Source organism: Eleutherodactylus coqui, chromosome 12, assembly GCF_035609145.1.
Source record: "Eleutherodactylus coqui strain aEleCoq1 chromosome 12, aEleCoq1.hap1, whole genome shotgun sequence".
In the NCBI taxonomy this organism is placed as follows: domain Eukaryota; kingdom Metazoa; phylum Chordata; class Amphibia; order Anura; family Eleutherodactylidae; genus Eleutherodactylus; species Eleutherodactylus coqui.
Window position 1 is genome coordinate 83,038,998 of NC_089848.1, and position 14,775 is coordinate 83,053,772.

The window sequence follows — 14,775 nt, forward strand, 5'->3', positions numbered from 1 at the left end:
GATGACTAAAAATGGGATCCAGAACCGACGCAGTGGGGGGACAGCAGAGAAGAACAGCTACAGGAAATATACCCACCTGCCCTGCCATTCTAGGACAGAATTTTGTCTTAAAACCAGATGTTTGCTTTAATATATATTGCATTGACTACTATAATGCAAATGAAAGGGGAGGTACCATCCCGAATGAAGCTAGGTACTTTTAAAATTGTGTTGTAAACATTTTTTTGTAGATTATGATTAGAGGTTCTCGAGTGGAAGAAACCCTCCAAAAACATAATAATTTACATTTACTTGCAATACCTATTTTGACCACAATCTTTGGCAAATGCTTTCCATAGAAAGCAATGCAACAGCGCCCCCACAAAAATATTTTTAATTCATATTTTGGAATCAATCTTTGTGTCTAAGTCCAAGCTAGGTATATGGCAGCCACAGGGCAAATCAAATCAGGGCAAAGGTGTGGAAGACTCCTAATTATTGTAAGGAAGGAAATGGAGAATAGCTCAATCATGGAAAAAAACTGCCTAAAGGCCACTTACCTGGAGCGATGAACACTCAAGCGGCTGAGACAAGCGGCTCCATTTATTGAAATCCAACATGTCTATGTAACTACATAAAACAAATTTCTACAATACCTTAGTAAGTTCATTGGGTTCGCTGCCCTCTTCCACAACCACCAGCTGCGCCCGTCCCTTCCTCTCATTGTCGCGTATTCCATTAGCTACTTGCGCAGCCTTATAGCGTTCGTACTTGTTGGAGGTTGACCCGCACCACTGGTAAATCACCTGTAAGAAAGTTATCTTGTATGAATATCAATGTTCTTTTACCGACTGCATTAGTTGACCGCATTTGCTGCCTTTATACAGATGTAGCAGAGCTGAATTTGTATCCTGGCACAATTCATGGTGATAAAATGGTGCAATGTTTGTGCTTTTCCCCAGGACTGCAGGTAAACCTACTGCCTCCTCTTAGTAGAACACCTGTGTCAACTACATACCCTGCTAAATAGGAATCAGCGGCTGCATCACCAGATCAGAAGACAGAAACAGGTCAGTGATGTGTTCAGGACATCCTGCAGATTCATTTGGAAGCCCTGCCATGAGAGGCAACACGAGGCATTTTCCAAAGGGATAATGCTCAGTCACACAAAGCAAAGGTGTCACAGGAATGTCTCCACAACATTGGCACACTTCCGTCGCCTGTCCATTGGGCAGCTCTATTGCCAACAGAACATGTATGGGACCATCTGGGGCGCCAACTTCAACAGCTTACGAGTTTGCATGATCTAAAAGCACAGTTTCAGCAAATGTGGACTGATATGCCACAGATTTTCATACAGAACCTCTATGCCTCCATGCCCGCCCATATCACATCTTGCATCTAAACTAGAGTCGGACCAACAGGGTACTAGAGCATCCATGCCCACCCGTATTACATCTTATATCCAAGCTAGCGGTGGGCTAACAGGGTACTAGAGCCTCCATGCCCCCGTATCACATATTGTATCCAAGCTAGAGGTGATACAACAGGGTACTAGAGCCTCCATGCCCCCGTATCACATATTGTATCCAAGCTAGAGGTGATACAACAGGGTACTAGAGCCTCCATGCCCACCCGTATTACATCTTATATCCAAGCTAGCGGTGGGCCAACAGGGTACTAGAGCCTCCATGCCCCCGTATCACATATTGTATCCAAGCTAGAGGTGATACAACAGGGTACTAGAGCCTCCATGCCCACCCGTATTACATCTTATATCCAAGCTAGCGGTGGGCCAACAGGGTACTAGAGCCTCCATGCCCCCGTTTCGCATCTTGTATCCAAGCTAGAGGCGGTAAAACAAAGTACTAGAGTTTCTCTCTAAGTGTTACGTTTTTCACAGTAATTTATCCTTTTGCTCTGATATTGTAATCACTTATATCAATATCATAATCACATAGATGACACTTCGATTCCCACAACTCCTAGATGCTTGATTGTATTGCAGTTATGCAAAAACGCCCCTGCAGTGGGCTGTTGACATAAGAGATAACACTTATCACATCTGAGATCCATATCACAAGAGCCTACATCATTTGCATATTGGAAAGTTTTGAAAACTATGAAAGTATTTGGAATGTGAAAAAAAATTACATTTTCAAGACATATGTAGAAGAAACATAAATTAAATATAAAATCCAAAAATAAAATAAAGGTAAAATAAATTATATATGAAGAAAAATAAAAAATGTAAGACATTTTAAATTAAACAGCAAGGCAGCTGTAGAAGAATATAAAATAAAATAAAAAAATAAAATAATATAAATAATACAATAAAATCTTAAAATATTTGAAATTTGTATTTAAAAAAACTAAATAAAAAATATACACAACTATATATAGATTTAAAATATTAGCTGTGTTTAATACAAAAGGTTGATCATAACAATATGCTAAACCACAATCAATTTCAAAAAGTTTAATTTCTTTATTTCCCGAGACACAACTACAAACATTAACCTACAGAACCAAAATCAAGACACTATGGAAAGATACAGTAACATTTCTTTTAAACGAGAGATCTCACAAAGACACACCCTTCATAAAACACGTCTGGCCCAGCAATCCAGCAAGTGCTGTGATTGAATAGAGCGCCAGCCAATCAGAGACGGCGCTTGATCATTCACAGCCATTCAGGCTCTGATTGGCTGGCACTCGATCCAATCACAGCACTCGCTTTGCTGGAGGTGGGGTATTCAAAGCCCCGTCACCAGAAAGCGTGATATGTCAGTTTAGAGGAAACGGCAGCCTGCCACAACGCCACTGGAGACCAGCAGCGCAAGGGACCCAGACGCCGCAGACCAGGTGAGTATAAACCCCCTCCTCTCCCCAAAAATAAGACACTGTGCCTCTTTTGGGGCAAAAATTAATATAAGACAGTATCTTATTTTCAGGTAAACACGGTATTGCGCATCTCTATGCGTATTGCGTGCGCATTTGCACCCCCCCCCCCCCCATTGACTTCTGTGGGGACCTTTGGTGCACAAACAAGCAGAAAAGTAGAGCGTGCTGCAGTTTTTTTTTTTTTTTTTGCCACAATCAAAATGCGCAGAAAATTTGTGCATGTGAACAAACCAATTGAAATCAAACGGACCCTATTCTCTGCGTATTGCATGCGCAAATACACCCGTGTGAAGGGGCCCTAACAACGGCATACGAAAACCAGATCTGATTAAATTCCCCCCACAGTATCTTTTATAAAAAAACGGTTCTTTTGTGTCTAAATAAATCGGAAGTTCTCCCTTCCAAGTTTACATTGAGTGTGATGTCTACAGACTGTGATTTATGGGAAAATGCGTGACTTCATACATTCTCTCATGATGGGGAACTTTATGTCTTTCCATACTTCTCAGTATGCGGTTTTCCTTTCTTGTTCCTCTTCCTTAATTGTCTTATGAGGATATTCACTTTGTATCAGTTTCTACTGAATGTATGCCAAGTGCTAGGGTCATAGCTAAAGGCTCATGGGCCCGGATGCAAAAATTCAGCTTGGGGCGCCCCCTCGAACTACCATTCACTGCTGCTGAGAAAAACCCTGCAAAGAACCTTATGTTGTATCACCGGGTCTTTTAACCCCTTAAAGACCTGGCTGTTTTGTACCTTAAGGACCAGACACTTTTTAGGGATTTTACCCATGTGGCGGTTTTACTGCCCTATTTTTTTTCCTTCAGCTACCAAAATTATTTTTGCTGCTATTTTTTCCCGCAACATATATGACTAATTTTTGTAAATATCTTTTGCACTGACTTTTTTTCATATTTACGCTAAAATAAAGTATGGGAATGGGTTCATTTTGTTTCGGATGTTTTGATATATAATATGTATGATTTTGGATTACAACAAACGATTACGCACAGGCACCACATTTATAGCATTAGTACATACAATGAGTTTTTTTCATGTGGATCGATGTCTAGTGTGCTTGTCCTCATAGCCCTATAATGGGGCCATGTGCAGTCTGTTGGTTAACCAGGACTGCATACAGCCCTAAATACACTAGTGTGCCAGTTGCCTAAGACTGCTGTTACGTCCGTCCTGAACTGCCAACAGGACCTGGAGATCACTTCGTACTATGGCAGCCAAAACGGACAAGTCAGCTTGCTATACTGATGGGTAGATGCAGGACAGACAGACAAAAAAGGCCCAAACGTCCACTTACCAATGAACAAAGGGGACAGGAAAGGCTCGGGCGACCACCCACCAACGGAAGAGTAGGACAAACAAATAAGAAACAAGAGTCAAACAACTAATGGATGGGTGGATCAGATATAAAACAGAAAACAGACATAAACCAGACTGACAAATGCCCAAAACACACTCCTGGAATACATAAACAGATGGAATGGATACAGAATGAGGTATTAGTTCGTATTTTGGCCAAGATACTTAAGCCCATGAGCCCACCGACAAGGGTCCTCGTCTTATGGGTTCCTACTCTCACAAGACAACTTCCACATGAAACTTGCTAGCATGTGGGGTGATCGTCCTAATAGGTTCCAGTGTGGGGCGGTCCCTTTGGACCTAACTCGCCCAGGATGGTAAACGACCCAAGCAGCACGGGACACAGTTCACACCAACACACCAGGTATTGCAAACAAAACAGAACAGGACTGTTCATATCACATGTCCGGCCACCTGCGCAGACCCATAGAACATATCAATGTTCACACACACAACAACAGGCATGAAAGCAAACACTAGGGTGTTGGGAAACCAGCATTCTCTAGCCAGAGGGGCTGGTATATATGTGCAGTAGACCCGTGAAGAACACCACACCCAGCCAGCTCAATTATCCTACACCTGTGAAGCTGTGCTCCTGAAAAACCATGGAACTACAGGTCCCAGCAGCACAACCTAACAACTACTTTTATAACACTGCTGGCTCAGATACATTGGTTCAGCTCTAGTATACCCCTAATAAATGCAGTATAATAGTCCTATACCAGTTCAACACAGTGATAGTGATTACAGTGCAATTACCCCCAAAGATCACAGATAACGCCTCCTCTAATTGGTGTCATTAGCATTCCCTTTTTTTCTCTATCCAGGTCCAGACTTTTAGCAGTACTAGAAATTGGGCTAGCAGGAGCATGATGAGACTTGTAGTTCTACAGCTGGTCATCATTGAACATGAGACTCCAGCATGCACTGTCACTCATTGTATATTTAGTACTGGAAGAAACTGAACATACTGAGACTTGTAGTTCTGCACCAGCTGCATGTAGCCCCAGTCCTTCTTAGCTGGTGCCCCTCTCCTGCAGTCTCTTCCTCAATGTTCTTGCCTTGCTGTTTCCAACTGAGCTGAGCCTACCCATCCCCCCCCCCCCCCCCCCCCCTCGCTGGCTCCATCAAGTTTTATTAACTTTCTTTAAAATTAGTATAGTTTATTCTTCCAAAAGTTCATAATAGCTTCCTTTTTGGGCTGGAGGAACTATAAATACCCCCCCCCCCTTCCCGTGGCATAGTAGCCATAGCTATAAAGGAAAACTGAACTAATTTTGACTGCTGTTGTGTACAGAAAACCTTAAATTTTGTCTAATGGAGCATTTAACTCATCTGTTTTTAATAACCTGCAACCTGAAAGTAAACTAACTCCCAGAGCTGGTTCTTCTGCATTACTGAGGTTCACGAAGGCAGGACGTTTATATTTCCATGAAATGCCTGACACGGCATCTGTGGGAGCATAGCACCTTCCAGGTCTTCACCCTCTTCGCATACACTGTACTGAGAGCAGGAGGGTGTATGCACTATGGAGAGGGAGGAGAGCTGCTCTGTGTTCTGCTCCCACAGACCCTGTGCCAGGCAGTAATGGTGATGGATGTTATCTTCCTGGCAGGAGCCTCAGAGGGACCTGCGACTGTAGAAAGGGGGGCCTTTGGGCCCCCCCATGCTTAGAGGCCGGGTCATAATTCCGACCCCCTATACTACGAAGTGCTGAGACTTTTTGCAGTATATAAGATAAGAAAGTCTACATACAAGCCATGTTATTATACCGTAGTAAAGTCAGATTTACACCTTTATATTTAGTAACATATTGGCTTTCATCTTTCCTTTTCTAGAGGTTTTTCGACTGCAATAATTGAAAAATTGTAAAAATGATCCTTGTTTTCCTACAGGAAATCAAAAATATTATACATATATACTAAATAAAAACATACCCCACCTCCTATCTTTTTTTTGGAGGTAGCAAAATATATTTTTTTAGGCTATTTTTTTTTCAAGTGTTTTATTTACTTTCTTTAAAATTTGTTTATTCTTCCAGAAGTTCATAATAGCTTCCTTTTTTGGCCGGAGGAACTATAAATACATTTTTTTCCCCTGTGGCATAGTAGCCATAGCTATATTGGAAACCAGAGCTAATGTTGAGCGCTGTTTACAGAAAACCTTAAATTTTGTCTAATGGAGCATTTAATTCATCTGTATTTAATAACCTGCAACCTGAAAGTAAACTAACTCCCAGAGCTGGTTCTTCTGCATTACTGAGGTTCACGAGGCAGGACGTTTATATTTCCATGTAATGCTGCAAGGAGTTGCTGTCGCTTCCAGGCCCCAGAAACTATAATCTAGCCAGTCTGTGCTGTAACATGCTCCACTGTAAAACCACACACAAGCATATGGCTTTCAGTTTAGACCTTGACTCTGCTCTATTACAGCAGTCCTCAAAATATTTCAGCACAAGAAGACCCCAAAAACCTTTAAGACTATAAAGAATCATTTTCTGTCCTTCTAGAAGTAGACTTCGGCTCCAAATGCACAGAGGTCGGAGCTGAAGCCCCCGCATCTACCTCCTATGTAGTGGCTGGCTCTTATACCTGCAGGCACGGCTTTCATTGATTTCAATGAGAGCCATGGCTGCAGTTACCAGCGTTGGCCACTACATGAGAGGTTGGCGCAGAGGCTTCCACTCCAACTTCTGTTATTGCAGCGCTGACAGCATGCGCCCACACAGCTGATCGGTGAGGGTCCTGAGCAGTAGTCCCTGGCTGATCAATTATTGATGACCTATCCTGATGATAGGTCATCAATAGTATCTATGACTGGAAAATCTGTTTAACTTTATGCAGTAGGTATGCAGCCTCTAATAAAGATAATGGAGCTCCAAGCCCTATAAGGATATACTATAGAATTAATCAGTGCAAAGTTTTGGACCAGTTTACAAAAAATGATCTAGGGTGGACATTTACTTTATATACAGATAATAGTGCACTGGGATACAGTGTACAAATCCATCCATATATATTTGGACCCACGAAGGCTAGTCATCTGTATGTAGATGACCTCCTGCTAGTATCACCAACCAAGAGACAACTCCAGGACAACCTACAAATTTTAGAAAGGTTCAGCACCACATGGGCACTGCCCATCGACCCAAAGAAAACTAATATCCTGGTGTTCCAGGGTAGAAACACTAAATTAGCCAGGCAACCTACCTTCACACTGAACAACTGTCCATTTAGAGCAACTGATAAATAAATTACCTGGACCTAGGAGTCAATCAGTCAGGGTGTCTCTAGTCTGCTAGGAAGCCTCTAAAAAGACTAGGGATGCAGAACCTTCTATGTCATTAGAAGATGACTTTACCACCCAAAGCAAAATCTTTGACAGCATCATTGTCCCAATCCTCCTGTATGGCAATGAAGTCTGGGCCCCGTACAAATACTGAAACTTATCAAAGTGGAATGCCAGGCCAAATGATCTATCCCACCTGGAATTTGGCAAGCACCTTCTCCAAGTCCATCGGAGCACCTCAAACATCGCCTGTAGAGATGAGCTTGGCAGACTCCCTTTACACCTTACAATCCAGATAAGAGTACTATCATTTCAGACCCACCTACAAAGTAGAAGTCCAAGCGCATAGCCGTGCTATACTAACGGGCCCCCAACTAACCAGACACCCAGAACCAAGCCAGTCCAACTAGACCAAATCACCAACCAGCACTCTACTAACTCTACTCTAGCCAAAAGGAGTATATCAATGACTGGAGGAATGACATAAGAGCATCCGGAAAGTGATAATATACAAGGGTCTACAGAGGGACAACAAATATATCTGGAAATACTACCAGATCCCACGGAGCATCCTGAGCCGCTAAAGACTGAGTGCCTACAGCCTAGCTATCAAATTAGGATGGCAGAGGCAAAACTGCAAGCTCAGGGAGAGCGGACTGTGCCAACAGTGCCACCAGGAAGCCATGGAAGATAAGGCCCATGAATTCTCGCAGCGGGATCTGACCCGGCCGTCTGCAGGAGGCCTTCCTTTGAAGTTTTGCCAGATTTCACTCCTTAGGCCAGCTGCACATGAGCAGGTCAGATTTCAGATACGGGATCCTACAGCGGAATCTGACCCTGTGCCTGGCCGGCGTCCGTGTGTACCTGTCATTTCTTGTCGAATTCTGTGCTGCGTATCGTTTGGCCAACGAGAAGTCGAACATGCACAGTACAGATTTATTTTTTTCAAATTCTTATCTTTTCCGCGCTGTCCTGAGTCCTTTCCGCAATGTCAATAGCGGAAGGGCCACAGGTCAGACGGCTTCCACTGAATTCAATGGAGGCCGTCCGTGCTGAGCCCGCACGAAGATGGAGCATGCTGCAATTATTTTTTTTCCTCCGTAAGCGGAAAATTGCAGTCGCTGTTCGCTCGTGTCACTTGGTTTGAATTTGGTTTGCAGTCGCTTGGTTTGAATTGGTGCGGAATGCCACGCATCGTCCACTCAAGTAACAATCGCGGATTCCGCAATTCAAACATGGCTGTGTGCAGGCATCCTAAGGGCTCCTTCCCATGGGCGAATTTCCGCCGCGTAATATTGCGCCGCTCTATTGCGCATGCATGCCGAAGCGTCCTGCGGGACGTAGGACGCCGGATCCGGAAGTAAGTATTGGGGTCTCTGGGGGGGGGGGGGGGGGGGGCGCTGTGACGGCCGTGTGAAGCCAGCCTAAATATGAGATTATGAATTAGTAAATAGGTCTAACGACCTTCTGAAGCTAACATGTATCCAAGACAAGATAAAGTAGTTGTCTACGACTGACTTGTCCATTCCTATATACAGCTAGCTATGGATACAACACGTCTGCTGAGCCTCCTAAATGGAAGTTGAGTATATTTGAATACCTTCTGTAAAATTCTTTCTTACTTCCTAGTAAAATCAGTTGCAGTGATGGCTCTACCACAAAATACTTCAGAAGAAGACCACATTTCTGGGTAAGGCTGTTGTTTGTTTCTGTTATATTCAAGCACTAAAGCCCTACAAGGAACTAATTACTAGGACATAACGAAGAATGACAAAACGCCAATAGATGTGTGACTTTCACTTTAACAATGAAAATCAGGAAAGGAAATTTTTACAAAAATTTTTGCTTTTCTTTAATGTGCATAAGCAAAGCAACCAAAAAGATGAAGCTGGCTGCACACCAAACAGGTTTGTACAGTTATAACTTTAGCTTTGGCCCTGATAGAAGGTCCAGTTATATTTGTCTGAAACAAAATAGAGAAGAAATCCCCTTGGACTAAGAAGAGGAACCTTTTGAGTTACACAATATATATGTTCAGTTTTTAGCTATTCCCAAAAGTGTAGCTATAGGGGGTACAAAGGTAGCAGTCATACACAGAGCCGTAACTAGAAGCTGGATCCCAATGCAAATTCTGTAACAGAACCAACAGGTATAATGCTTAATGTATAGTACTAGTGTCCTCATAGCTGGAAGAGAGCCCTTATGGAACCCCTAAGGCTTCAGGGTCCAGTTGCGACCACATCCTCTTCACACACTATAGTTATGTTCCTGGTCATACATGGTGCATGAAGTATTCCAGAGGCTGCTCTGCCATGTAAGAGGACACCAGTATTAGAATTAGCACATGGTAGGTGGAGGCCATGTTACAGATTTTGCACTTCGGCTCAGAACAATTAAATTACTCTTCTATCACAACAGATGGCAGATGGTCAAAGAGTAACCTGGCTGTGTCCGGTTTTCCACTACCAGTAAAAATTACTGTAGTTTTATTTATTGATCTTGAAGATTATAAAGCCAGATTATTATATGTACACTATTACACAGAGAGTCTATGCAATATGAATACAATGGCATCCAGAAGAAACACTGTTCTTATCACTGTGGTGGTGCGGGGACCCATGGCAGTTCCCTATTTCATGACTTTTACATAGTTACATTTTATTATCTTCTCATTCAAATAATTGTTTTTAATGACTGTTGTAATGATTATATATCTTATTGCATAACAAGCAGCATAATATTAGTACAATTTTTGCATATATGCTGAAAATATCTTATGTACATTCAAATATTAGTGAGTAAGAGTATAAGGCGCTACTCAGAGACCATTTAATGACATGACTATACCATTATTAAGAAAATCATCAAGAAGATTTCATATACTTCTTGTTGACATTTCTCTATGAATAATTTATTCGAAACGGTTGGTCCCGGATGATCCATTTATAGGTCCCACGAATATCACTCACTTAAGGCCCATTTAGACACAATGATTATCGCTCAAAATTCACTCAAAAGCCATCTTTTGAGCGATATTTGTTGTGTGTAAACGTGCGCCCATAGTGCACTTTTAGTGCACCATTCGTTCACCGAGTTTTCAGCGGTATACGGCTGATAGTTTTTTCAGCTGGTATCCCACTTAAAGTTCTTAGTGGTATACCGCTGACAGCTAGGATAACAAAGCAGCTGTTTGCAGATAATAGCGCTCCTGCTGTTATCTGCATACAGCAAGAGCCTTCATTTACACGCTAATAAACTCTTAAGTAGCTAATTAGCTACTTAAGAGTTTATGCTAAGGGATCGCTCAAAACTGTCTCTCAAACTGCCGTTTGAGCGAATTTTGAGCAATTATCTTTCAGTGTAAATGGGCCTTTATACACAAAGATATTATAATCTTTCGAACGAATGAAAGATTGAAAGATTTAGTGATCTATTTGCATACAGTGTTAATGGCCATTAAAACTTTGGCCCCCTGCACACGGGCGGAAATTCTACAATGGGATTTCCCACAGAATTTTCGCCCATGGCCACTGCCATAGGATTGCATTAGAAAACGCAATCCTCGGCAGACGGCCGCGATTTGTCTGCATGAAATTATATGTGGAAAACAAATCGCGGCATGTTCTATTTCTGTGCGGGTCTCGCAGAGGCCCGCACAGAAATGTCAGTGAAGAGCCGCCGGTTCCGCTGTGCGTAGGCGCCGGCTGGGCGGCAGCCGACACTGCACAGAGCTTCAGAGAGCTTTGGGTGAGCTGCAAGCCTCTGCAGGGGCACGGGTCTGCATCTCGCTGCAAGAATTCTCGCAGCAGAATCCGACCCGGCCGTCTACCAGGCGGCCTTTATCAACTTCATTTGCATGTAAAAGGGCCTCTAGGAGTTGTTTGCAGACTGGGTGTGTGTTTAAACACACGCCCAGCTGTGCAAACAGCTATTGACACATTCCACATTCTATTATTCTATTTATATAGTATAAACATGTCGCAAGGAGAACATCCTGCAGTCTTTTGAAAGATGAGCGAAATACATTCAAATGTAATGCATTTGCTCAGTCTTTCAGCCGCTGAACGATAGATTTTAAGTGAACCGATTACATTGTATTCATGCCATCAGCCCGTGCGAGAACAAAGGAGCTGATTGCAGAGGTCAGATCACCTGTTGAGTTCTGCAAGCAGGTCCTGGAGGCTCATTTGTGCGCAAATAAAGCTGATAAAGTACTAATAGGCATTAGTGCCCTTTAGTACTTTATGCAAAATGATGCTAAAACTGTCAATCTTTCAATCATTTGAAAGATTGTCTTAGCGTGTAAATGAGCCTTAAAGCATAGATTTATTGTCTCCGACCCTACACATTTGATATCTCCAGTTGACTCGATATTTCCTCTACACTTCGTTTGCACTCTGTATGCACACAATGCCTACCTTAGCTCCAGCAGTGAAATGTCAGCTCTAACCTAATGTTTATCTAAGGTGACCTTCCTGGCACAAGGAACAGATAATAATTGTATTTGATTACATAGACAGAGAAAACAATGGCTGTCATGTTACGAGAATACATCTTATGAAGTTGGCACAAGGTTTACAAAACACAGCCGGATAAATGCACTTATTCATATTTCTGCAACTTAGGACAGTGGTAATAACATAAATATTTGTGAGGAGCAATAGTGAATGAGATACTTGTGAGTAAAGGTGGATTATGGGAATGGAAGTGCAGCCATATATTGACTCAGATGCTCCCATAACTTCCATAGACTTTAATAGACTGGCACATATGCTGGACCTGCTCTGTGGCTTTGTTACTCCCTTTTCTTCTGCCATAAGTCATTTTGCTGAACACAAGTGGGGTCACAAGACCCCATTCTCCCAATAGGTAGTTGCCCCAATAGTGAGATCACTCCATTGACAATAGGCAATGGGAACAGCTCAGCCCCACCTCCCTCTCCCAGCACATGACACAGAGCATGCTCAATACACTCTCCAATAGAATCAGTGGGCCATTCTGACCTATCTCTTCAGAGTGTACATTAAGGTCACTAATTATGGTCATCGGAGAGATAACAACTGTATTAGACACTATACTGTCTGTAAGATGAATTACACAGATAGAATACTGAAAGAAACAGTAATGCCGGAGCCTGGAAGGCTGTAGGAGGAGGCAGGCATGGCAGGGTTAAGGGGGAGTGAAGGGGTTAATACCAGTTGAGATCTTTCTGGAAAAGGGGAGGGTAGGAAAGGGGTCGGGGGCTTGGGTGGAGATGGTTGGAAAAGGTCATGTGTCAGGCAGAGGGAGCCATTTTACCACAGGAAGAAGACGGAGAAGAAGCTGGAAAGGAGTAAAAAGTCCCACCTGCCCGCCCTCTTTTTTGTTTTGCGTTGGGTAGTTAGCTCGATTGTCTTGGCAGCGTTAAAGGGGGGGGGGGGGGGGTCCTGGGGAGCCTGCATATTGGGTTGGGGTGATGAAGGCAGGGGCTTGAGAGCTACCTCCCCCCCCCCCTTTTCGTTATAAGAGTTATTTGGTGGATTTGTTGCCATGTGTTTTGACAGGGTGGTGCCCTGCCATGATGGGTGGAGTGGCTAGCCCGTGTAGGGCTAGCGGGCCTCGGTATCAGGAGGTAGGCGACTAGAGGCCAATTGGTGAGTGTGGGTCTACCTAGCCAGTTGGTTTCGAGGCGGGGGACGTGCTGTTGGGAAATGGGGTCTCCTGAGCCAGTGTGAGTGCAGCTCTGGTTATAATACACAATGTAACTCAGGAGCAGTACAGGATAAGTAATGTATGTAAAACAGTGACTCCACCAGCAGAATAGCGAGTGCAGCTCTGGGGTATAATACTGGATGTAACTCAGGATCAGTACAGGATAAGTAATGTATGTACACAGTGACTCCACCAGCAGAATAGTGAGTGCATCTCTGGAGTAAGGTGTGGTTTGTTGGAGCTCCTCAGAGAACCAGGGTGTGGTTGCAGTCCCAGCTGGAAGCCTGTTTTGGAGCCCAGGATCAGAGCACGTAGCTGGGCTTCTTGTTCTATGGAGTCCCGCAATTCCCCCCCACCCGGCTTCGGTCGGAGGGGGGGGAGTGCTGAGAAGGCAGCGACAACACCATCAGCGGCGCTGGCGGCATACGTGGTTTCAGCAGCAACAACCAGGAAAGCCGGAGCAGCTAGTAAAGCTGCGAAGAGAGAGGGTCCGGGTCGCAGGCGCAGTGACATGGCCCAGCAGGTTGGTGCAGCCGCATCTGACAGCGCCGGAAGCGAGATGATGACCCGCAGTCAGACTCGCAGCCAAACGCTCAGCAAAGAAGGTAAGCCACAGTGGAGTGATCGTCGGAAAGGGGAGTCTGTGGTAGAGCTGGCCTCCCGTCTGGCCACCAGCATGGCGGATTATGAGCGAGCGGGGAGAGAAATCCTCCTGCAGAAGGAGAAGCTGCGGTCGGCCAGGTCACTGAAGGACCAGACCGGCGCTAAAGGAAAAAGAGATGCAATCAGCAAGTCCATACAGGACTGTAAAGACTGCATACAAAGGTGCAAGGAAGAGAGGGACAGGATTCTTGAGCAAAGTGGTCCCTTTAGGGAAAAATTAATAAACAGTGATAGGTTCTCCAAGATGGCGTCAGGACACAGCGGTCACAAGGAGGCTGATCACTCCAGCGATGGAGACAGCAGTGGTGACTGTTCTGAGGAGGACACCTACCAGGACAGTCTGAGGGAGCAGCCTGTCTGCTCAGGAGAGCAGACCCAGAGTGGCACTACAACCACCAGCAGCCTCCGGCCGGAGCAGGTTGCGCTGCCTCTAACCTCCGGGGATTCTGATCCAGAAGAAGATAAAAGCGATGGGGGCGCTTTAATAATGCAGCAGATAAGGCTGTTGGAATCCCCCCCTAATATGAGCAGCCTTAAGTTTGGTGATGATTTACCAGAGGAGGAAGTGAAAATCAAGGCGAAAAAAGGAAAAAAAAAGAATTTGGTGCAGGAGAAATTTGTGTATGTGACGGGGGGCGCTGGTTTGGCTGCAAAGTCGGATCAGGGCACCCCCACCCTGAGAACCCCGGTTTCTGACTCTGCAGTGGGTTTTGAACATGGGAACAGGGATAAAGGAGTTAAACTGGCCAGGTCCCCTGTCCCTGTTTCAGTTAGTGCAGTGACAGAAACAGCCAGCAGGGCGGCCAGCACAGGACAAGGCAAGGTGGCAAAAGAGTTTGGCAGTGGCGGAACTGCCAGCGCCAGTAAGGCCAG

General features: G+C 44.3%; 1 protein-coding gene across 1 annotated transcript in view; it reads right to left on the bottom strand.

The window, feature by feature from the left end:
- The window catches only part of SCIN (scinderin), a 97,011-nt gene that overhangs the window by 58,478 nt on the left and 23,758 nt on the right, over positions 1 to 14,775 (bottom strand). The window contains exon 4 of the mRNA XM_066584743.1: positions 636 to 785. Within this exon, the coding sequence (XP_066440840.1) occupies positions 636 to 785 (150 nt within the window). The remainder of the gene's footprint in view (positions 1 to 635; positions 786 to 14,775) is intronic.